This window comes from Azolla caroliniana, unplaced genomic scaffold (genome assembly GCF_043228905.1).
Source record: "Azolla caroliniana isolate FFs.n. ecotype wild unplaced genomic scaffold, voAzoCaro1.0.p SCAF_1, whole genome shotgun sequence".
Lineage (NCBI taxonomy): Eukaryota > Viridiplantae > Streptophyta > Polypodiopsida > Salviniales > Salviniaceae > Azolla > Azolla caroliniana.
The window spans coordinates 23,897,220-23,920,090 of NW_028230436.1; the positions used below are offsets into that span (position 1 = coordinate 23,897,220).

Below are 22,871 nucleotides of genomic sequence, written 5' to 3' on the forward strand. Positions count from 1 at the left end.
AAAGGAATCGACCCGAGTTGAGCTTGAGGGGGCGTGTTAAGAATCAAGCTCAACATAGTGCAACGTGTGAACACACCTTTGAGAATCTATGTGCACTCAAAGGTCAAGAGTCATACCACTCTCTACACATTAAACTATGTGTCATAGAATCATATTCTATGACACATAACTAATGAGTTCCATATTCCCCATGACTATGAGTCTTCACATTCCCCAAGAGAGAGATTGGTTGTTGTATGTTAATGAAGAGAGAGCGTGACTCTATATAAAGCACCCTCCTCATACTTCATACTAAGTCGGTGGTGACTCCTTGTAATGCTACAGTTTTGTATCTTTATTCTACTTGTGAAATATACACCTTCTTCTTGAGTATTTTATTTCTCTTGCTTATCTATCTTGTGTTCTCTTCTCTCCTCTATTTTTCTCACACACACACACATAACACACAAATCTATTCTGTTGCACAAAGATCACCATCAATTCTTTACAATAATGTCATGTTCTCAATAGATTATTAGTAGATTATCTATTTCAAGTTCTAGGCATTTTTAGACCGTTCTAGAACTAGAAGGTTCTAGAGGGTTCCATAATATTTCTCCAGAATATTCTAATGCATGTACTTCGACTCACAGTATAAATACTTGTAACCTCTGTGGTCCCTTTCAAGGGATTCAATGCCAGTCATTGACACATCAATCTAGTATTCTTGTTTAGCCCCATCTTCTAACCTTGCTCTACATCTCTGTCTTTATGCTCTTGTATTAATTCTAGCATCTTAAGTTCCTCATCTCGTCGCTCCAAACTTCTCGAGTTTCTAGCCTCATCATGTTTAATTCCACGTTCGTAACCATATCGGGCATAGCCTCGTCATTCATGCTCTGTCGTAGTACGCGGTTGGTGTGTCTGTGACATAGTGATGCGCCATGTACTCATTATACCCATACCGTTTGATAGGGTTCTTCTAGCGGGTCGATCGGCATAACTTCTTGGTAGCCGATTTCAAGGCCCTCTTGGCTAACTTGAACTTCATCTCCGAAGGTCCATCTTCATTTTGTCCGGAGTCGGATTCCCTCCGATCCAACTCTTCCCTGTCGGTGTTGTATTCTTGGCATCTTCTTCTTCCCTTTCTCTCTACGGTTGAGTCTCCACTACTCGCCGGCTCTTCATCTGACTGGTCATTCCAACTCAGTCGTTCATTCAGCCCACTTAGCTTGAATGAGATCGGACTCCCGTCCAGAGTATTGAATCATTCTTCATCTTCTCCCCATATCGATTCGAGTTCAATGCCCTCATCCTCCATAATCGAGTTGGAGTCGGACATCGGAGCGGGTAGAGAGTACCATGATGCTGACTCGTCAAATTCGACATCGCGACTCACTCGGACTTGTTTTGTTTGGGGGTTATAGCACTTATAACCCTTTTGCTCATGTGAGTAGCCGACAAGGATGTTGAACACAGTGCTCGGCCACAATCGAGGAATAGGATCAACTCACAGAAAACAGGAAATACAAAATGCACGAAGACAATAGAGAGAAGAGTGCACAGGATGTTTTACGTGGAAAACCCTAAATGGGAAAAACCACGGGAGTCCTCAAACTCCAACTATCACTATAATCAGAGATGTACAATGGTGAAGCTACAAGGCAACAACCTTGAGCTCACTGTCTTCGCCACAGGCGGCGGTAATACACAGAGGCAACGACCTCTTCGTCTCTCTCTCTCTCTCTCTCTCTCTCTCTCTCTCTCTCTCTCTCGGCTGCTCTCTTCACTCTCTTGCACACATAAGAGTGGCAATACACAGAAAAATGAGCAACAACATTAAAACTGTTTGCCCTAAGTCATATTTATACACATATGACTTTCGGGCTATTTACAATTATAGCCTCAAGGGCCCTTGGCAAACATATTCACAAATATGTCCCCGCATCCGGATCTCTCTCCGGGTACATTCGTCATCTGGCTCCGTAGCCGGGGTCTTCATCATCCGGCTCCGTAGCCGGGGTCTTCATTCCCGATTCCCGGACATCCGACCATCCCATCCGGAGGGACCGTAATCCCAACAAAGGATGCACTTCTCCGACTTCGGGTCTAGGTTTCTCTACTTCTCATCCGGTACATGCACATAGGCAATGCCACCGAATACCTTGAGGTGTCTTAAATTCGGCTTCTTCCCGAGATACAATTCATGTGCTGACACCTTGTCCCTGATCTGGTTTTGACAACTCCCAGTTGCTCCGGCTTTCCAGATATGAGAACCACTCTTCGTGGCTCGTCGTGTGGTCAGATGCTCCGGAGTCAATGCACCACACTTCCTCCGATCCGGTAGAGGTCTTCTTCATTGAGTTTGCCTTGTGCTTCATCATGAAGGTTGGCCCTTTTCCGGTCTTACCGGTTCCGGATCCTTCTGATCCTTCGACGTAGTGCAAGCTTTGTCGGCTCCCTTGTCCGGTCTTGTCGGATCTGGATTTGTCTGGATCGGTGCTCTTCTTCCAACACTCGCTTTCCCAGTGGCCTTTCTTGCCACCATACCAACATTTTGTATCAGATTTCGATTGTCGGTTTCCGACGCCGCTTTGACTCCCCTTGTTTGTGGACGGTATGGAACTGTTGTCGGTACTATCTATTTGCCTCCGATTCGGCTCTTGCCGGCCGCTACTTTTGTGTGTTGGCCCACCTCGTCATCCATGCCCACAGGGCCTATCCGCCTCCGTGTACAACATCCGGTTGTCTAATTAAGTGGTCCTCAACCCACTCGCGTGGTTTTCTTCGACCACGAGCATCGATTGCAAGTCGAAGAAAGGCGGTGGCTTCTCCCGGGTGCAAATTGCCGTCCGGATTGACCCATATCGGTGTGCTAGACCACCGAGGTAGATCTTACCCATCTCATCTTCATCCACCTTCATGTTGATGGACCCGAGTGTGTCACAGTTCTCCTTGATCTTGGTGGTGTAGTTGGTGACCAACATGTCCTGTTGTCATCTACTGTTCAGCTCTTGCCGAAGCAGCAACTTCTGAGCCGTGGCACTTGTGGCGAAAATCTTCTGAAGCTTTTCCCAAGCCTCTTTCGGTGACTTTGCATCTCTGATGTAGACGAGCATATGGTCGTGCACACAAGACGCGAGGTAATATGGCACTCTGCTCGCTCCTTGCTCCCATGTTGGGAAGTCCTTGTGTGTTGAATCCGGCACTGCTACATTTGCTCCTTCCATGTAGCTCCAGTATCCGTGCCCCAACAAGTAGTGGTGCATTTTATACGACCACGACGCATACTTGCTCCGGTCAAGCTTTTCTGTAGGAAGTGAGCTCACCATGTTTCTGTCCATATCTTTCTTCTCTCTTCTGTTCTTTACCGGTGATTAGGGTTTGTCCGTTTCAAGAAATTGTCGGCAACAGAGGTTCTCAACCCTTGCGTTCTGATACCATGAAAAGAGTAGCATGTGGAAGTTTATAGACGGAACCAGCTTCACCAGATAGTAACAAAGAGTAAGCATAGGTATAATGGAAGCTTCAGAACAAAGAATACACAAGAGAGATAGAGAGAGTTGAATAGCATAGCCTCAATTCAAAATAATAACCCTCTATACATACAATGTGCTCAGTGAACACTTTTATACAAGTCCTTAAAAGGACTAACAGAAATACTGACATGTACTTCAATGCTCATACGAGTGACTAACATTGACTCCTAGAAATATGCCTACGTACTAGGCTACGATCATAGACCTCTAACAGCCTACTGGTTACAATCCGATCCGGCTCTTGGTTCCAGAAACCGATCCGGTTCTCCATTTCGGATACCGATCCGGCCCTAGCTTATTCAGCCGATCCGGATCCGGTTGAGCTTGTCTGCTCAACACCCTTAAACTCCTTTACTTCAACATTAATGACCATCCTCCCCTTTGAAATGTGAATTGTCCTAGACTTTCTACGCCTTCAAAATTGTGATGATACTATACAAGAATTCGATGGAACAACATTGTTAAGGGAAAGAACTATGATGTTTGCTACTCTCCTAAACCTTATAAGGCTTAGTATTTTCGGAAATGTTGGCCTTTAGCTAAATTGTAAATTTGTATGTAACTTGGCCAAATGAATTGTGGGGAACTACCGTTTATTAGGTAAGAATGGTCAAATGGGATTGGATTGTAAGGTGAAAGGGACGACACTTTAGGGTTGGAACCCAACCTGTATAAAAGTTAACAAGGAAGCAAACCTTGTTATAGCAATTGAATGTGAATAATGCCCCCACTGAGGATCGAACTCAAGACCTTCAGTTTACAAGACTGACGCTCTACCACTGAGCTATAGAGGCTTACGAAAAAGAGAGTTCAATTTTATTAATAATATCCTTGTTTGCCTCTCTCTCTAGCAATAAAATGTCTCTCTCTTGATATGCTCTCTCTCTCTCTCTCTCTCTGTGTCAGTTTCTGTGTTTCTGATCGGGGGGATGGGTAATGCGTGCTGCGGACCTCATCCCTCCTCCTCCTCTTCTCCTTCTTCTAATCCTCCTCCTCCTCCCCCCTCTTCCGCTGTTTCGAATGGCAGAGGAAGGTCAGAGGAGAGGAGGGCGAAAGACCAAGAAGCCAGAGCTATGGCGGCTCTCGCAGCAGAAGAAAGGTACGAATCTCTCAGATCTACTATTACTACTCATATCGATTCAAATTTTCTGTTTTATTTTCTTTCTTTGTACAGGCCCTTATTCATAATCATCATCTTCTTTATCTAGGGTTCTCTCTCTCTCTCTCTCTCTCTTTATATATATATAATAATATATATATATATATTTGTTTTGGTTTTCCTCTTTCGCTTTCTCTCGCACAAATTAGGATAAACAATTCATGCAGCAGTATGTAATTGTTTTCTTTGAACAATCGCTGTAAACCGTAAGCCGTGCTCTCTATCTAAATGTGTTCCAGAGCTCAGAAATTTGAGAAAAGCGCAGTGGGCCGGGCAGCGAAAGCCGCCGCTGCTGCAGCCGCAGCCAAGCCCTCATCTTCATCCAGAACAGGCGAACCTGCTCTCAAGGTAAACAAAAATGGTCTCCGAATTCCCTTGCTGTTTTTGCGTTTCCTTTTGCTTCCTACAGAACTTTATCCCAGAATTTTGTCTGACTATTATGCTTTTTTGGTTCTTTTTGCTTCGTTAAAAAGTGGCAAGTGGGTTAAAAAGGACACATCAACACCTTTGCTTCCTTGCTTGGCTACCTCGACATCATCGTCACCATTATCAACATTGGCACCATCATCCTCACTTGTATATTGGCATGGTTGACTTCAAAAATTTCTGCTTGAGGAATGCTTTTTGGGTCTAGCCTGTTTTCTTCCTCGCACTATACGCCCCTCAGCATCATGGTCAGCATTGAAATTCATCATTATTGAAATCGGCATCATCATTATCACTTATATATGGGCATTGTTAACTTGGATCCTTTGGCCTGAGGATTTATTTGCCTGTTTTCTCTCTTACATTCCGTCAAATCATTCAATGTATATACTATGCATGTCTTAGCAAATCACCATTCATGCTCATGTTATGAACATTAATGGCATAGCATTGCCACCATATGTAAATCATCAGGCGCAGGAATCTTTCGGGTTCAAGTTTCTGGGTTGTTTTCACTCATACAGCCTCAAATTGAATATTTATGAATTTATGGCTGGGGCCATTTTCTAATCAATGGTCATGTTATCAGCATCCGCATTGCATCATCAACATGTATATAAGCAGCTTCAGGGCTTCACACAAGAGCTACTAGGTTGTTTTCTTTCTTACACTCCATAATTGGCCAATTCACTTCGTGGATAATGAACTCTTTTAAGTATTTTCTGGTCCGAGCATCCAGACATTTTCCTGTCTTGCATTCCATGGAATCAATATTATTTACATGTGGTTTGACCAACTCGCCATTCTGTAGTGGTGATGTTGTTGTTGTTGGGATATTGTTAGCATCAATCATTGGTTCAACGGTTTTTTTCCAGGTTTGGGCTTCTGGTTTATTTCTTTTCTTGCCCTACATTACGTCAAATTATTCATATGAATGTCTTTTTGGTCATAAGATTTTCATGTTCTGGCTTTCTAGGCCACTTGCTCTTTTGCAGTCCATGGAATAATTTTTTATTTATGTCTGTATCATAAAATGCGTCTCATTCTGCCAACGTGCAATTACATTGTATAAGAGATTCCAGCACAGGGTCATGATCATTATTGTTTTTTTACACAGAATATATATATCTTGTTATCGTCATTGTTTTTGTATATGCGGTCATTTCTGTCTTTATATTTGCGATGATTGAATATCCAAGGATTTCATGCGTAACATTGACTTTGTAGAGTTGAAGCAGTCTTGGTATATTTGCATAACATAGCTGCCAGCAACAATATAGTGTAGTTTTAAAATATACATTTAGTAGATGTTAGTTTTCCAAATGACATGTTGTGTCTTAAAATGCACAATATTAGAACTAAGAACTTTAACATTTAGGGTTCCTCAGTTTTATGAGTTACCCTAGTTGTGACTCACCAATAGGAATTTTATGGGTTACACAGGAAATTGTCTAGTACTCTGACTAAGAAATGAATGACAACTCGGCACGCCTCATGATTATGATGTATTAGCATTTGCCTATGAATATTGTTAATGCATAACCACATAAACTTGCAAGTACATATTGAATCACAATCTTTTTCATTTTATCAACAGCCATCAGAATACTATTCAGCTCTATTAATGCATACCTTTCCTGAAAGCATATGAAAGCACATCATTTTGTCAACAGAGTACAACTGTGATGAAGGATAATTTATACCTCACTTGATTATACATTCATGCAGTTCTAACTCAATTATAGGTCTTAACTCAACTATAAAGAAACACCATTAGGTATTTTTATTATGTATCATTAATTAACCGTGAATGGTCACATTACAAATTAGTGATTCTCATGTCTTGGCTTGGCTACGTATAGCCTTTCTAAATCAATTATAGGTCTTAATCCCAGAAAAGAATTGAACCTACTATAAAGAAACACCATTTGGTATTTTTATTATGTATCATTAATTAACTGTGATTGGTCACATTACATATTAGTGATTCTCATATCTTGGCTTGGCTGCGTATAGCCTTAGGAGTAAATTAGAACTATATCTAAAAAAGAACAAGATGATTAACGCTGCCTCTACTTCAGGATGTTTCCATAAATCTCACATGTACACGTTTAAACTATCTCTTATATCTGTACATTGAATGAGGTTTCATTCTCTAATATGTACTAAACGACTTTTTTTACAAGAATAGTTATCATGGAAAAAGCAGAGAAGCGAAGACATGCATCCATCAATAATTTTACAGCCAATTTATGACCTACTTCTTACTTTCATATATGCATATCCCAGAGCAAAACCAGTAGCTAGACCCACAACCAGGGTCAATCCTTCTCTCCTTGGAATTAAAACTTGGTCTTGTTTCTTCTCCATTACCAATCGCATGCATTGAATGTCATATCGAATCTTAAGCATCTCTTCGTTCATTTTCTTTACATTGTCATCCATCTGAAGCATTTCAACATTCAGCTTCTCTACATGGCCTTGCACAACCCGACAAGAGATTTCTATCTCATTCATTTCCCGAAGAATAATTTGCATACACGATGCATCCATACTCTCTGTTGCAGTCGAGAACACAGATTTAAATCTACTTAAAATTCCATTTGCTACTCTGGTTTGATCTGTCTTTTGCATTGGTGACAAGACCCCATCCACTTGCACCCCAGATGATGGTGCAGAGAAACTCGTCGAAGTGTCATCAGCATCATAAAAGTAGTCTAGATTCTCATTAGAAAGGTGTCTTTCATCCTCTATCACACACAAAGCCAACTTCTCTTGACAGAAAAGTTTTGCCAATGTCATCCATTCATCGAAAGTGGACCTCGCTTTACTTTCCATAAAGTTCTCAATTGTACCTACAGCATATGATAGCATAAAAAATAAATACATGATACATTCATTAAACTGATGTTTGCAATATAATACAATATAATACAAACGAATGGTCACTAAATGCAAAACCAGAAGCAAGCTTCAACTTATTCTATACTTACCATCCAACCCCCACATACCCTTGCATTCCACAACTGTATTAACGACAATTATGCAACCCTTGCTGCTTTCATCAGGTAACAGTTCAGTTTCTACTTCTGTCCTAGTATAGCTTCCTATGGGAGATCCAATGACAGGACTACAAGTGAGTTTGTAAGAATTTCCCTTCTTACAGTACCTTTGAACCTCCGTTACCGGAAACGAATCACCTGTACGAGGCAAACATCAGAATTGCACAAACTAAAGCCTCCATCAATAGTACTTTATATAATAGCACTTATGGAGCGCATGTTTAGGAAATAAAAGTTTGTCCTCATTTTGGCAGAAATATAGTATCAGCCACAAGAACCAAGACAAAACCTAGATCTCAAAGTATGTTATCGGATGAAAAAAGAAAGTCCACTGCTAAATTATGGCTAGCTATAACTTTCTCAAAGTTATTTATCAGACGAAAAAGCCAAGTTCAAACCCTAACTAATTACAAATCATAACACTGCACACTATTTCAGCAGGTTGAACACCAATTGGAGGCACCCAAAAATATTCCAGCAGCACAAGATCATTGTTTGTGATCAGGTTTCCGGCTGCACAGGAACATCCTATTCTGCCAATTTATATGTGCAGTCTCATTGATGTTTCCACGTGCCATAATTAGAACGGGAGCTATGCATCATATTTACTTCATGATCTTATTTCTCTTTATCCTCTTTGTATGTTTCATCATTCATACAGGATGTTCATGAAGACCTCTTTAATTCTTGACCCATACACATACCAGAGAACTCTTAAAATCCTGTGCGTATACTACGCTATCCTTCATCCTGTACCTACACTATGCTATCCTCTTCCATCATTCATACAGGATGTTCATAAGACACCTCTTTAATTCGTTGTCTACACATACACTGGATAACTCTTAAAATTCTGTACATATGCTATGCTATACATATGTTCAGATATTTTAGAACCATGAACCTAAGCAGATATTTTTCCATACACTTTACTGGATCTATTTGCCTTAGATATTTCATAATTTGGATGAATTATAAAGAACAACACACATAAGGAGATTGTTCTAAACAACCAGTTCAAGTAATCTGAGCTCATAAAGTCAGTTTTATTAATCTGAGCTCATGTCAAGGCCGACAAGTACCACAATTTGAAAGGTCTGTGTCCCAATAGAAGTTTGTTTAGAACAACCACTTAGATTGACCTCCAATTGACTCGCTTCTACTAATCTGAGATAATTGTGAAGGCCTACAAATACCACAAACTGCATAGTCTGGTACCCTTCTAAACGCCTCCTGCTATATTGTGACGTAAAAGCAATCATTTCTACTGATCTGAGCTGATCATTTCTCGTTTGAGCCCATGTTAAGGCATAAAAATAGCAGAAATATCAAATTTTGGAACCCTCGAAAGCCTATCCCCAACACAATTATCTCAAATAAACAAAGTCACTTCTATTAATCTGAACTCATGCCAATGCTAACAAATACCACAATTTTCATATTTGGAAGCCGTTTTAGTTCAACTCTGAATTATTTTTCAAAGAAACCAGTTGAAGATAATGCAAGAGAAGCAATTAACCTGATCAAACAGTCAATTGTGTCTTGAGCCAACATCATAGTGGCACTTCTTTGACAACTTATCCTTGATCTTAAAAAAAACACTAAAATGAAAACTGTGCAAGTCTAGAGGAGAAGCCTACCAGCAACCTTCGCTATCATTTTTGGAGCCTGTGTAGATGCAACATACTTCACAACCCGTTCATTATATTCATTCCAATTGGAAGCTTCAGCATCTGGATCATAATTGAACTTCTTGTGGAATCTCTTTGTAAATTCATCATTTCCAAATAAAATGTTGAAAACAGTCTGAAAATGCAGGCAGACAGATGAGGAATCAACATGGAGGAAGGAAAGAAAACCTAGGATTCTTCCAGAAGTGTTTGACACGGTCGGAAAAATAGATAGATAGATAGATAGATTATGAATGTAGCATAAGAAGAAGGAAAAAAGACAAAGAAAATCCATGAATTCGCCAAACTAAAACATGAAAACGGTCTGCAACACAGATGAAAAGACGATCTACCTAATTACGGGGAAGTAAGGAAAGAAAAACGAAAATCCAGAATTGGCCAATTGTTCAAAAGAAAAGGAAAGTAAGAGAATTTAACAGAAGTTTGAAAATTGTCTGCAATGTCAAACACAAACACAATCTCTCGATATAGACAGACAGAAGGAGGAAAGAAAGAAATTTAAAACTTGACAAACAAAAATGTGGAAGAAAACACGTTGCAATAAAACAAAAAATACACAATTTCCTTAACTAGCTCCTGAAAAGAATCTGCAACACAGGAACATAGAGGATCGACGAACACGGGAGAGATAAAGAGAGGAAAAAAATTAAGCATTTTTCAGCAAGGAAGAAGACAATCCGATCTCTTGTGTGTTCACCTCGGGGGGAATGAAATCGATGTTGTCTTTCAATGTGACGTTCTTCACCATATCTCCGATCAATGAAGACTAAGACGGCGATGACGACGACAGTGGTAGTGATGAAGGAAATTTGCTACGATTTCTGCTCGTTCAAGGTTATCTCGGATCAGAGCATGAAAGGAACAGAAAAAGAAGAAAGAATCCTAATTTAGACACGACAAGAGAAGGGAGGAATTTATTTATTTTTTAAAAGCAGGGGCAGCAGAAAAGAAACCCTAGTTCTGACAGAGAAGTGAAGGAAGGAGTGTGTTATTTTCCTCTCTCATGAGTCATAATAATAAAAAAACAATTAACAATAAAAAAGGAGGAAATCAATTTTATTACCTCTCTCTTGTTTTAGATAATTCCCATAATGCCCCTCCCTCTCCTCCCCCCCCCAAAAAAGAATTGAAGGTTCTCAAGAACCTAGCAAGAGAGAGCCATAAGTTTACTTCAAGGCGGAGAAATGTGATTGAATTTGACACCCTCTCCCATCAACTATCTCATGATTGATAATGTGTTCCATTCTCCCAGTTGTGTTACTTTTCTGCTAATCACAAGCCAGTTGGTAGTTAGAAAATGACACTCATCAAAAGTTAAGATCAATAAATGATAAACTTAATAGTGATGTATTGTCCTCCAAGGTATGGTCATGCAGGTCCGGTGTTCTTGATCTTTGAATGGTGGTGTAAATCCACTCATAAGCATCGACATATGTAATAGGCAAGTCGTCACTAAACAGTCAATAATATGTGGCACTCAAAGTGCAATATATTGAGACGCGAATTGTGAACCATGAGTTTGCGCACAATCACCATATTTGGAGAGGGGGAAACGTGAATGCTAGGCATATGCGATTGAAATGGGACAATATATACATTTACATATATCATCGACATCAATACACACATAGTAGAGGGTGAAGTGCAAAATTGAAGCCAATCATTTCGTAGGTGGGCAGGCGTGGTTCGTTGAGGTTGAGAGATAGATAGGTAGATTCTATTATTGTAGTTGGAGGTCAAATATGACCTATGGGACCAAGAATATAACATTTCACGTAATATATATGTGATAGTTAGAGGATCGAGAGTTTGGTTGAAGATTGTGTAGGAAGAAGCATAGTCGAATGTGATCAAAGGGAGGGGATTATACCAAAGTGCCACACTCAAAGACTCTCGAACTTGTTTCGGGCAAAGTGTGCGTAGCCAGTCAGCCATTCTCATCACTTTGTGCCCCAAATTGCCCCTTGTCTGACATCGCGAGCAATGTGTGTGAGCTAAGTAAGTGTCATGGAAGCAATGGTTCACAGGAGACAACGAGATGGGCTGTAAAATGTGTGTGAGAAAGAAAGATATATTAACGTCTTCCAAGAGGCGAAAGTGGCGTATAAGAAGACGAAAGAAGAGATTATACATCTTAAAGTGTTGTTGTCTCGTATTTGAGAGAGAATGAGAGTGAGAGAGGACACGATCGTGTGTGAAACCGACCAAACCATGAGACAGGAAGGGTCAACACAAAGGCCGGCCTGTGCCGCCTGCTTCCTTCTTCTCTTCTCTTCTCTTCTCTCTCTCTCTCTCTCTCTTACTTACAGCTGGCACAACCTGAAGGGACCACCCCTTCCCTTTCTTCTGCAGATTTCTAGGGTTCTTTTTTTTGGGCCCTGCTGTGCAACACAAAATTGATCTTCTTCTTCTGCTTCTTCTTCTTCTTCTGGTGCTTTCTTTAGCAGAAGGGCTATACATTCCCTCCCTTTCCTTCCTTCCGTTCTTTTGTTTCAGGGGGGGGGAGCTCCCATGAGTTCTTCTTGGGAGCAGGGAAAGGTGTTTGTGGGAGGGATCTCGTGGGAAACTTCTGAAGAGCGCCTCAAAGAATATTTCAGTAGCTTTGGCGAGGTTGTGGAAGCTGTTATAGTTAAAGATCGATCGACTGGTAGAGCTCGTGGATTCGGATTTGTTGCTTTCTCTGATCCTTCCGTCACTGATAATATCTTGCTCCACAAACACACCATCGACGGACGAACGGTAAGCTTCTTTTGCTTCTCCACCTCATTTTCCTAGCAACAAAATTTAACACCATCCTCTCATCTCTATATTATGTGAAAAGGAACTGGCAATATATAAGTCTCAGTTTTGTTCAGCACGAGAACTAGGCGGTTTACTGAATAAAAAATAATGCAAGTTAGTCAGTACGTCCTTTTGTTTCCCCAACTTAACACTACCCTACACATCTCTAGCTATGCAATGAACGAGGACTTCCTTTCATCTCTGTATTTTGTGGAAAGAAACTTAAGCTTATCTTATCAGAATAATTTTTGGTTTACCTCAGTCAAACGATCCGAGATCATTTTCGTCTCAGCAGATAGGAACAACTGCGTAGCTTGTTCTGTTTATGAGAACAAATATTGTAGTACAACGGTTGTTCCTTGAGGTGAAGCTGCATAACAGGATCTCTTAATAGCAACATATCATTCTTTGTTGATATCAGTGCACTGGTATTTATGGTTTCTGGAAATATTATGATTTTTATGGATTGCCAGCAATTGGACTTCGGGTTTTGTGGAAATTGGCTAATGTTTTGGAAAGTAAAAATCCACGACTGTTTCTCTTAATGTTATAAAAACTTTTTCCTTCAGGGTTCTAGAACCTTTACAGAGTTTAGTTTAGAGCTGGATCATTGGTTATTGTGATTGTAGACTGGGTTTCTGCTAATTATAGGGCATGGGCTCTCCTTATAGTTTCTGGAAATGTGTTAGGGCAAAGTTGAGGAAAACTGCAAAGCAGGTTTTCATTATAGTAGGAAACTGAATCTTTTAAGGTTTTGGGGAAGTCGACCATTTGGTTCTTGAATCCTAAGAATTAAAATGGTTTGAAACGGTTATGCAATGTTTGAAGGGGGTAGTCTGCGTATCTGTCAATGTCTGTGCTAATGTATATATATCAACACACTGTTTTTGTGTTCTTTTGTAGCATTTTCATCAGGTTACTGGTATTTCATGTCTCATGGGCACATATTTCTGTGGAAGTTTCATTGCCCTTTTCTGTTTCTCCCAAAGTCAAGAAATCTGCTCCCTGAGTTTCAGGAATTTCAAGTTTTGGGTACTTTATGGTTTTCATATGACGTGTCTTCTATCTCACAGTGTTTGAATGTCTAAAAAATCTTTCTCAAACAAACAACGTTTTTGACAACAGTCCATTTTTGTGCTATCTTTCTCAAACAAACAACTTTTTTGACAACAGTCCATTTTTGTGCTTTCCAATTTTCTGACTCCTCACTTGAAAAGAGTGCAAATTTGGTGTATTTATAAATTGAGAAGGTTCCTATTTTTGTGGTTTCCTTATTATGGTCTTGCAGATGGCAGATGCTGTCTGTTGTGACTTTTATGTTGCAATGGAAGTTATGTAAATTAGGCGTAGGATTTGTAACTAGTTTAGCGTTGTTTAATCTATTTAGGTGGAAATCAAGAAAGCTGTCCCAAGAGAAGAGCAGCAGAATTTACCTAGGAGCAACAACAATGATTCTGTTTCAAATATAACTAGGACTAAGAAAATATTTGTTGGCGGTCTAGCTACATCTGTAACAGAAGAAGATTTTAGGAATTATTTTTCTCAGTTTGGAAATATAACAGATGTAGTTGTAATGTATGACCCAGCCACCCAAAGGCCAAGAGGCTTTGGATTCATCACCTTTGACTCCGAGGATGCTGTTGAGAAAGTTATCCAGCAGAACACATTCCACCAGATCCATGAGAAGTTGGTAGAAGTGAAGAAAGCTGTTCCGAAAGAGCTTGCAGGGGCTCGTACAGTTACAACAGGTGGGTATGGAGGTGTGATGGGTGTGGCATACAACAATGGTTATGTACAAGGAAGCAATATCACTAGTGCAAATGCTTATGTCGGACCTAGATTTGTTCCACCCCAAGGTGGACGAGGTGGATATCCTTCTTATAGTGCACCTACTTATGGACCTATAGGGTATGGAGGTGGTCCTGGATATGGTGTAGCTATGAGTGGAGGATATGGAGCTAATGCTTACGGTGGTAGAGGTGGATTTTGTCAACCAGGAGGCTATGGAAGTGGTTATGGTGCTCCCCCACCGTCCATAGGCTCATCAGGAGTTTATGTAAGTGCACCACAATTAGGTCCAAGAAGCCCATGGGGAAACTCTAATTCAGGGTATGGTCCTTCTGGTAGCCCAGCAGGTGGCTATGGAGTTGTTGGTGTTGCTGGATATGGTGGTCCAGGCTGGAATTCTGGTCCTGCAACACAGTCTAATGGTGGTGGTTCTCGTTATAATAGTGGTGGGGGATTTCCTCCCCGCAACATGGCTAATGGAGTGGATTCATATGCTACTGGTTCACAATCACACTATGGAGGCACAGTACCTTGGAAAAGTGGCGAGATTCATGGCTCTCCTGCTTTAGCTTCAGGAGGTGGGTATGGTAATGTGATGGGTGCTAGTCCCACTGATGCTACAGGGTATGGTGTTGTAGGAAGGCAAACACAACATGGCCCTGATGCTCGGTTTAGACCATACCCTTCTACTGCTGGCGAAAGGACGAGCTGATTCTATATCCCTAGGTTTTTATTTATTTATTATTTATGGAGATAAACTTGTGTCGCCAGGGTATAAGCTAAACTTCTTTGTCAGGTTATAATATGCTGCCATTTGTGTTACCAAAAACAATGAATTACTGTTTTATGTATAGGATATATTGATTTATTATCCTGTTTAATAATATGTTGTACCAGCTCATATTCTTGAAAGATGCGTTAACTAAGACATTTTCGAATGATTGTGTGACCAAAATCATAGGTGCAGGTGCAGTGATAGAACTATTAGAATTCAAAGCGAGCTTTTTCTAAGGATTGAAAAAGCTTTCCTTATCTTATGAACTTCTTCCTGGATTTTGTGGCCTCTTTAACAGGTCAATTCTGAGAAAGGATACAAGCTCAACTCTTTCATGGCCGGCTGAACTCTTCCTGGAATGTGATCTTCTATGGCTCAGAATTGAGCTATTGGTTGGGATTTCCCAGGTTGAATTTCTACCTACAAGAAAGGTCATAGACAAGTTTGTCCCAAGTATGTTCATAGATTAACATAAATGGTACTGTTCATATCATGCACAAGAAAGGTCTAACAAGTGTTTCGTTAGCGGAATCTCATCATATATATAGATGATACTGTTCATAGAACATGCAAGCACGACCCTTGTAAAGTGCAAGAACTATTAACAAATGTTCATAACTATAAATGGCAATGTTTATATCATGTACAAGAAAGGTCTAACAAGTGTTTTGTTAATGGAAGCGCATCGTATATATAGAATATGCTCGCACGGCCCTTGTAGAGTGCTAGAACTATTAACAAATGTGTCCATAACTGAAGGTGATTGATAGACTACTCTCTAGTACGTCTTTAGCTGCTGAAGGTTATGGGCAAAGGTCATGGGCAAGGCGAGCTGAAATAATTGATCATAGAGTCTAGACATAGCACAGCCATTGTAAAGACGATGATAAACCACATTTCTTGATGTTTTGTCTTGTTTGGGCTTTCTGTGTTATTAACTGCAATTATCTCTGTTTTATGACATTTACCATCACAAGTTTGTGAAGTGGAATGTTGTACAGTATGCAGAATATGTGATAATGTCTCTCTGATGTTCATGGCCACACTTCAGTTTCGTTTCAGTTCATGTATTGGGTAATCGTATAATTACTGGTCAGAACTGATTCCATGTAAATAAAGGGGTGATATATCTCTCATTATTTTGTTAATTTCTTATTCTTCATGTAAGGTTGTTGTCTAATGCTAGAACATCTTTCATTTAGAAGAGGACGATGATCTTTCTTGAATTGGAGGACGTTTTAACAATCCATAGTGTTTGATAAGCAGGAAATGATAAGAGACAACTATGAAGGCGTCTTATGCCTTTCCCTTTGTCTAAAATGTGAGTGTTGGGAAAATAGACATTGATTAGAATTTATTTTGTGTATGAGAAGGTTAATAAGGAAAGTGAATTGCATACCTCCCCTAATCATTCTCATTTTTTGTGCGACCGATGTTTTCTATGGAACAAGACTTGACTTAAAAATATTGTTAATTTGGTTTTGCATAACTTGACTTGGTTAAGAATTTATACCCAACTCAACAACCCCTTCTTGTTTGTTAACAAAAGTTATTGATATGGACACATGGAATGTCCTTGCTATGCAACTAATACAACTTGTTCACATTCTCGTGTTGGTCTTGGTTGAGGGTTGTGTTTGATGGTAATGTGATATGACAATGGTCAGATTGTCTATTTGTATGACATTGCTGATTACATTGGCATGGCAAAGTAGCTATGTTGGGCTAGGGTTTAACAATCGGCATTGGTTCGGTTTGGTTCAAACCTTTATCGGTTTAAATGGTTTGAAACCGTGGTTCAAATGGATTAAAAATTAAAATTATAAATATTGAAAATTTTAAATTTTTTTAAATTAAAATGTGATCATTTGAATTTTGACTGAACTTGAAAACCGAAACTTGAAATTGCGATTTTAATGGTTTAACGGTTTAAAGGTTTGAAAGTCTCTAAAACCATTTGGTTTGAGCTTGAATTTTTTTTGTAACGGTTCTGTTTAAACGGTTTTGTGGTGCGGTTCGGTGTAAGTTTCAATTTTTTTAAATGGTTTGAGTTTGACACTCTCGAATCGAACCACTACTGATTATTACTTGGGTTGTTGAGGTCATGAAATTGAATCTTTAGAGTTCAAACACAAACCTCAACCAATAATGTTTATATTGTCTTCTTGTATGACAATGCTAATTAAATTGGCATTGCAAAGTCATTATGTAGGACTTGCGGTGTTGAGTTCATGAAGTGGAACCTTGATAGGAGTGATAACATGGGGCACGCTGCACTAGAGCACACGTTGTCGCGAAGTTTCGCGTTCGCGTGTAGGAAGAGGCGAGACCACGGGGGTCTTGGACCAAGGAGAGAGAGAGAGAGAGAGAGAGAGAGAGAGAGAGAGAGAGAGAGAGAGAGAGAGAGAGAGAGCCTCTGTTGGAAGCACACGGGTTGTCCACGAAGCAGAGGCAGCGAACGACGATCGGAGGAGAGAGAGCTCGGCCCTCGGTTCTGTAGCAACACTTCGTCCTTACCAACGCGCGATACCTTTTTCTTCCTTCTCTCCCTCCTTAAATAGTTTATTCCCTGCCCCTCTCAACAGAGATACACACAAATCCCCTAATAAATGTGTACTACCTAGTATTTACATCAGCCAACCTAGTTATGAATCATGTACAAAATATCAATTCTCGCGTCCACCCATGTAAGAGCCGGTTCATTCGCCTTTTTCTCCGATTCCGCCTATGGCCGGTTTTCTTCACGACATCCACCCCCACCAAACCGCGCATCCACCGGCATGCGCCAGAGACGGGTAGATACCGAAGAAAACCGGCTTCACTCGTCGCTCTTCGATTCTTCGTCGGGCCCGAACTGGTCGTCGTTGTCGCTCTCGTCCACGCCCTCCGGGTTCGGCTCGTCCTCGAACTGCTTCTTGAACGCTTTGATCCGCTTCCCGGCCACCGGTACCGCTAACCGTGTCCCGTCGAGTTCCACTAGGTGGTACGTGCCGTTGTCGTTCGTGCTCGTCACCATGTAGGGCCCGAACCATCTCCTCGCGAACTTTCGCACTGCCTTGTGCTGATTGTCGAGGCTATTGTCGTACACCAAGACCCAGTCGCCTTCCTCGATCTTCTTTGGTCGCAACCGGTGCGTCCGGTTGAACCAGGTCTTATTCCGCTCCCTTGCCGCCCACAACTTTTCCTTCACCCTTTTCATGTCCTTCGGCCTTCGCTCGAGTTGCCGAATCCGCGCCGCCAACAACTCCTCCCGGCTCATCTCGTCCTTCCAATCTACCGCCGCCCACGAAGATACCATCCGTTCCACTGGCATGATCGGCTTGGCTTCTGTCCATACATCAGCTCTATTGGCATAAACCCTATCACCAAACTGTGCGTAGTTCGGTCCGCCCATAGTGCGTAAGGAAGGAGCCGCGGCCAATTCCCGACCTGCCCTCCGCATGCACACACTAACGCCTTTACGATCGGCCCGTGCCCATGTTCTACCTTCCCGTTCGCCTCCGGATTGTACGCCGTAGTGAGGGATAGTTTGACCCCTAGCCGGTCGAACAACTCCTTAGCTTCCCGTGCATCCAGCTCTCCCGGGGCACGATCCTCCCGACGCACCCGTATCGACACACTATCTCTTCGATCAGGAACCGGCATACCGCCGTGGTTGTCTTGTTCTACAGTGCACGACCTTCCACCTGGTTCGTTAAGTCTTCCCGCGCAAGCACCAGGTATCGCATCTGTCCTACTCCCATCAGCATCGTCACCAAGTCCACCATCCACTTGAAATGGACCGTAGGCGGGTAGGTCGGGTGTAGCTCGTCCCGATGTCGGACTACGGAGTGCATCTGACAACTTTCGCAAGTTGTTACGAACCGATGCACGTCCCGGTATAGCCCCGACCACCAGTACTTCTCCTTTAGCTTCTCGAATGTGGCCCACGTTCCGTGGTGCCCGGCCCAGGGACTCTCGTGAAATGCCGCTAGTAATTCCTCCTGTTCTTCTTTCTTTACCACTACTCGGAGTGGGATGCCATTTCTTTTCTTTGGGTGCCTCCATATGCACCCGTCCCGTAGGAAGAATTGGTACGCCTTCTTCTGTACCCGGCTCGCCTCTTCTCTCGTCCACACTGCGTCCGGCGTCATCGCCTGTAGGAACCTCTCGATTTGGAGCCACTCCCCGTCGTACCTGCTTTCGTCGAATTCGTTAAGCGCCGGAGTGTCCCCTTTCCTCGTTGTCACGTTAGCCGACCCGAAGAAGTCCTCGTCGACTTCCTCGTCATCCGAAACCATGCCGTCTTCGTCGTCGAACCTTGCTCTCAAAAGCATGTCGGCCATGGCGTTATCTTTTCCGGAGATGTGTTGTATCTCCGGGTTCAGGGACTTAATGTACGCTATCCACCGGAGCATTGCTAGGTCCAGCGTCATGCATCCGGAAACCATGCCGAGTATCGGCAGGCAGTCCGTCTCGATTATTACCTCTGTCCCAATCAGGTAGTCCTTGTCGGCCTTGACTGCCGAAACGATACCCCATAGTTCGCGCTTGACTTGGGCGTATCCTCGCTGTCGCTCACTCAATACCTACGCCCTGAACCGGATCGGGAATCGTACGCCGTCCTTGTCCTCCTGATTGATCACCCACCCGATCCCGGTCGGGCTCGTGTCCACCGTCACGTAGATGGGGACTCCCTTAGCGTAAACCGCTTTTCGGAGAGCCGGTGCCGCAACAAGCCCCTCCTTCATCCTCCGGACCGACTCCGTGTGCTCCGTGCTCCACTCGAACCTACGCCCTTTCTTCAATAGCCCGTAGAGCGGCTCCGCAACATGCGCGTAGTGCGGAATCTAGATGTGGTAGAACGCGCACGCCCCCAAGAATCTGCGGACCTCCGTAACCGACCCGCAGTCGTCCTTCATCGCGGAGATGGCTTCTACCTTTGCCGGAGACGGTTTCCTACCGTAAGGCCCGCACAGGTGTCCGACCACCAAGATCTCTGACGGCTCGAACGCCGATTTTTCTCCGGAGAAGGTGAGTTGTGCGCTCTCGAGCCTCTGCAGCACCTTCTCGCAATCGTTGATGTGGTTCACGACGAACCTCCGGCACCCGTCTGGCCCGACAGTCTCGTCCGCATCTTCCACTGGACACCCCTTTATCGGGATGTCGTCCAAGAATGGCATGGTGATGTCCAGGATGCAGTCCCTCAGCATCTTGTTCATTGCGTTCACCATATGCGCCACCGAATTCGTCCCGCCTTATGGTAGGCTACACATTCGTACTAGGCCGAGAGGAGTTCGCATCATCGTGATATCCCTGCTCTCCACGGCTAGCTGGAACTGGTCGTACCCCGAGTATAAGTCATCGACCGAATAGATCGACCTTCCAGCGAAGGCCTCTGCGAACTCGTCTATGGTCGGTCCCATTCCTGCATTACGGATGGTCACCCTATTGACAGGTTGCAGGTCCTGAATGAAGCGCAGCATGTCGTTCTTCTTCGATACCGTAAACCACCGATTCGAATATGGGGCACTCGACGGTTCGAGGATGCCCATCTCCACCTTTTGCTTCAGAAGCTCCATCAACTTCGGGATGTGAGCTCTCGACACTGGAATCGGTTTGAGATTCCACGGTACATGCGGTACCGTGAAGATCACCATCGGTTCGACGATCGTCGAGTCCATGCACCCAATCTCCTCCGGCAAGAAAGCAAAGGCTTTCCCATGCCTTCTGAGCATTCTCCGAAACCTGTCCTCCTCTGCTGGTAGTAGAAAGCCACCCCCACCGACCTTGAGCTCCCGTAGTGTTATGTCGATGAACCGGTGCCCTATGCCAGCCGGATTCCGTAAACTTGGGGCCGACACGACCCCTTTTATCCGCTCCTCGCTGCCCTCCGGCAAGGGTGTTGCGACTACCCTCACCTTCCGGTCCATAGTCTTGTACTTTGTATCCATGTGGGCCGTCCGATCCGACCTGATCCTTTCCCCGAAGTCTGCGATGACTTCATGCATTCCCATCGAACTAACCGGAACGGTCCGGTCTTCTCTAAGGTCTTCACCGATCACCTTTCGCAACTCGCCCAAGGTATCGTCAAAAGAGACTGCCTCCACGGTGCCGCTGATTTCTTCGTCGGGGGAGAGGACTCCGCATCCCCTGAGCCGCTCCTCTGCTCGCTTCCTCTCCCGGCTGCTAACGCCGGCTGTAGTACAACCTCCGTTTTCGGAGAACCAAAACTTCCTACCTACTGTACATGTGTGGGGTTCTTTAGGTACGTCCGAACTACTGTGGCCCCACGCCTTGATAGCCCTCTCTAAAAATCCCCTCGGATGTCGATGTCGAGGGTCTCGCGATTCCTCTCATGGTTCGGACGTACGGTCATGAACTAGACGGAATGCCTACCGTCTTGGCTCTTGACGCGCGCGTATGCCGAACCATTGTCCAACACCTTCGTCTCCATGCGTGCTGCCGTAATGTACGGTTCGCCGAGAATCACCGGCTGCGAGGATGTTTCTTGCACGAAGAAATGTTGATCTATCTCGACGTCACCGATCTTTATGCGTACATTCGGGCACGCACCATGCAGCTCCTCCGTAGCACGCGTCGCCGCGCGTATATTCCACCCATGCTTGGTGTTGATCGGCCATTTACCCTTCTTGTAGAAATCCATGGACATCAGGTTGATTTCAGATCCATGGTCTACCAAGGCCACCACTGGTTCCGGAACGTCGCCGATCCGCACAGGGGTTTCCGTAGTTGCCCTGGCCCAATGCGGCTTCGCGTAGTGGCTTTCCTTCAACTCGTCTTCTAGGGCCGTGTCTTCTAAGTGCGTAGTCCGCACCTCCATTGGCTTCTCCGGTTCCGGCTCCGTCGAGAGCCTCTTCCGTTTTACCAAGTCTACGATGGAGTTGTAGAAATCTCTCTTGGCGATTCCCAGCACCTCCCGCAACGACAACTTCACTTTACTATCGAGGATCCGCTCTTCAAGGACCTTCCGTAGGTCCGTTGCTCTCTCGATTTCGGTGCTCAACCGAAACCCCGCTTGCTTCTTCCCATCCGACACGCTTGGGTTGCCGGCACCGGTTGGTTTCGGTCCGAACCGGGTCTCGTACCACTGCGGGGGACCGACCCCTCCGGCCTTTCCTGCCTGTTTGTCTTCCACCAGAACCTCGTAGTTCTGGCAAGCGGCTTCTACGAAGCCCGTTTTCTCTTCGACCGGATCGTCCCATCCAGTGACCTCCTGGACCCGTTGTTCCGCGCGGTCCGCCTCTTCCTTCTTCAGCTGAACTCCGGAGAGGCCTTATAGCACTAGCGGCCAGAATCCGGAGTCCTTCGCCTTCCGGGTCTCATCACCCCCGACCCGAATTCCCGCCGACGTTGAGTAGTTAACGGCTTCTACATGTCGTGCCGCGGCCTCTTCCATCAACCTCTTCATTCTGCCGCGCCCCATATTTAGTTCTAGGGCTCTCCGGGTCTTGCTCGCTTGCACCCGCCCATTCCAGAGGTACACCTCGTTGGTCCTGAGTGCGTCGGCGAAATCCGCGCAATCCTTCCGAATGTGACCGATCGCGTCACACCACATGCACCGCTGCCCAACCGGTGGCCTCCGGTCGCAAGGTTGTTCACCGCTGTCTCTCCAGGCCTGTGCGATCTGCAGATCGTGCGCCATCAGTGTCAGCTCCTCCAGAGCCGCTC

At 43.7% G+C, this 22,871-nt stretch overlaps 3 protein-coding genes, 1 long non-coding RNA gene and 1 other non-coding gene across 6 annotated transcripts; 2 read left to right on the top strand and 3 right to left on the bottom strand.

Annotated features, from left to right (window-relative positions):
* Positions 1-4,240: 4,240 nt before the first annotated feature.
* Positions 4,241-4,312, bottom strand: TRNAT-UGU (transfer RNA threonine (anticodon UGU)). Its single transcript has one exon. It is a non-coding gene; the product is annotated as a tRNA-Thr (tRNA).
* Positions 4,313-4,426: 114 nt separating this feature from the next.
* On the top strand, positions 4,427-5,677 carry LOC147869208 (uncharacterized). The gene is made up of 3 exons (XM_087327351.1): positions 4,427-4,617; positions 4,917-5,025; positions 5,151-5,677. Exons 1-3 carry the CDS (start codon positions 4,448-4,450, stop codon positions 5,163-5,165), a joined length of 294 nt encoding a protein of 97 aa, XP_087183477.1. The 5' UTR covers positions 4,427-4,447; the 3' UTR covers positions 5,166-5,677.
* On the bottom strand, positions 5,626-5,877 carry LOC147869209 (uncharacterized). Its single transcript, XR_015530484.1, has 2 exons — positions 5,811-5,877; positions 5,626-5,767 (listed from the first exon to the last, which is right to left on the bottom strand). It is a non-coding gene; the product is annotated as an uncharacterized LOC147869209 (long non-coding RNA).
* A 1,140-nt stretch (positions 5,878-7,017) lies between these two features.
* On the bottom strand, positions 7,018-10,777 carry LOC147869210 (uncharacterized). 2 transcript variants are annotated; one of them, XM_087327378.1, is made up of 4 exons: positions 10,554-10,777; positions 9,806-9,898; positions 8,097-8,303; positions 7,018-7,958 (listed from the first exon to the last, which is right to left on the bottom strand). In XM_087327378.1, exons 2-4 carry the CDS (start codon positions 9,822-9,824, stop codon positions 7,354-7,356), a joined length of 831 nt encoding a protein of 276 aa, XP_087183504.1. In that variant the 5' UTR covers positions 9,825-9,898; positions 10,554-10,777; the 3' UTR covers positions 7,018-7,353. The 2 variants fall into 2 exon arrangements, with proteins under 2 accessions (XP_087183504.1, XP_087183495.1); XM_087327369.1 differs by having other exon boundaries at positions 9,806-9,971.
* A 1,523-nt stretch (positions 10,778-12,300) lies between these two features.
* LOC147869211 (heterogeneous nuclear ribonucleoprotein 1-like) lies at positions 12,301-15,337 on the top strand. Its single transcript, XM_087327389.1, has 2 exons — positions 12,301-12,595; positions 14,025-15,337. Exons 1-2 carry the CDS (start codon positions 12,368-12,370, stop codon positions 15,135-15,137), a joined length of 1,341 nt encoding a protein of 446 aa, XP_087183515.1. The 5' UTR covers positions 12,301-12,367; the 3' UTR covers positions 15,138-15,337.
* Positions 15,338-22,871: the final 7,534 nt, after the last annotated feature.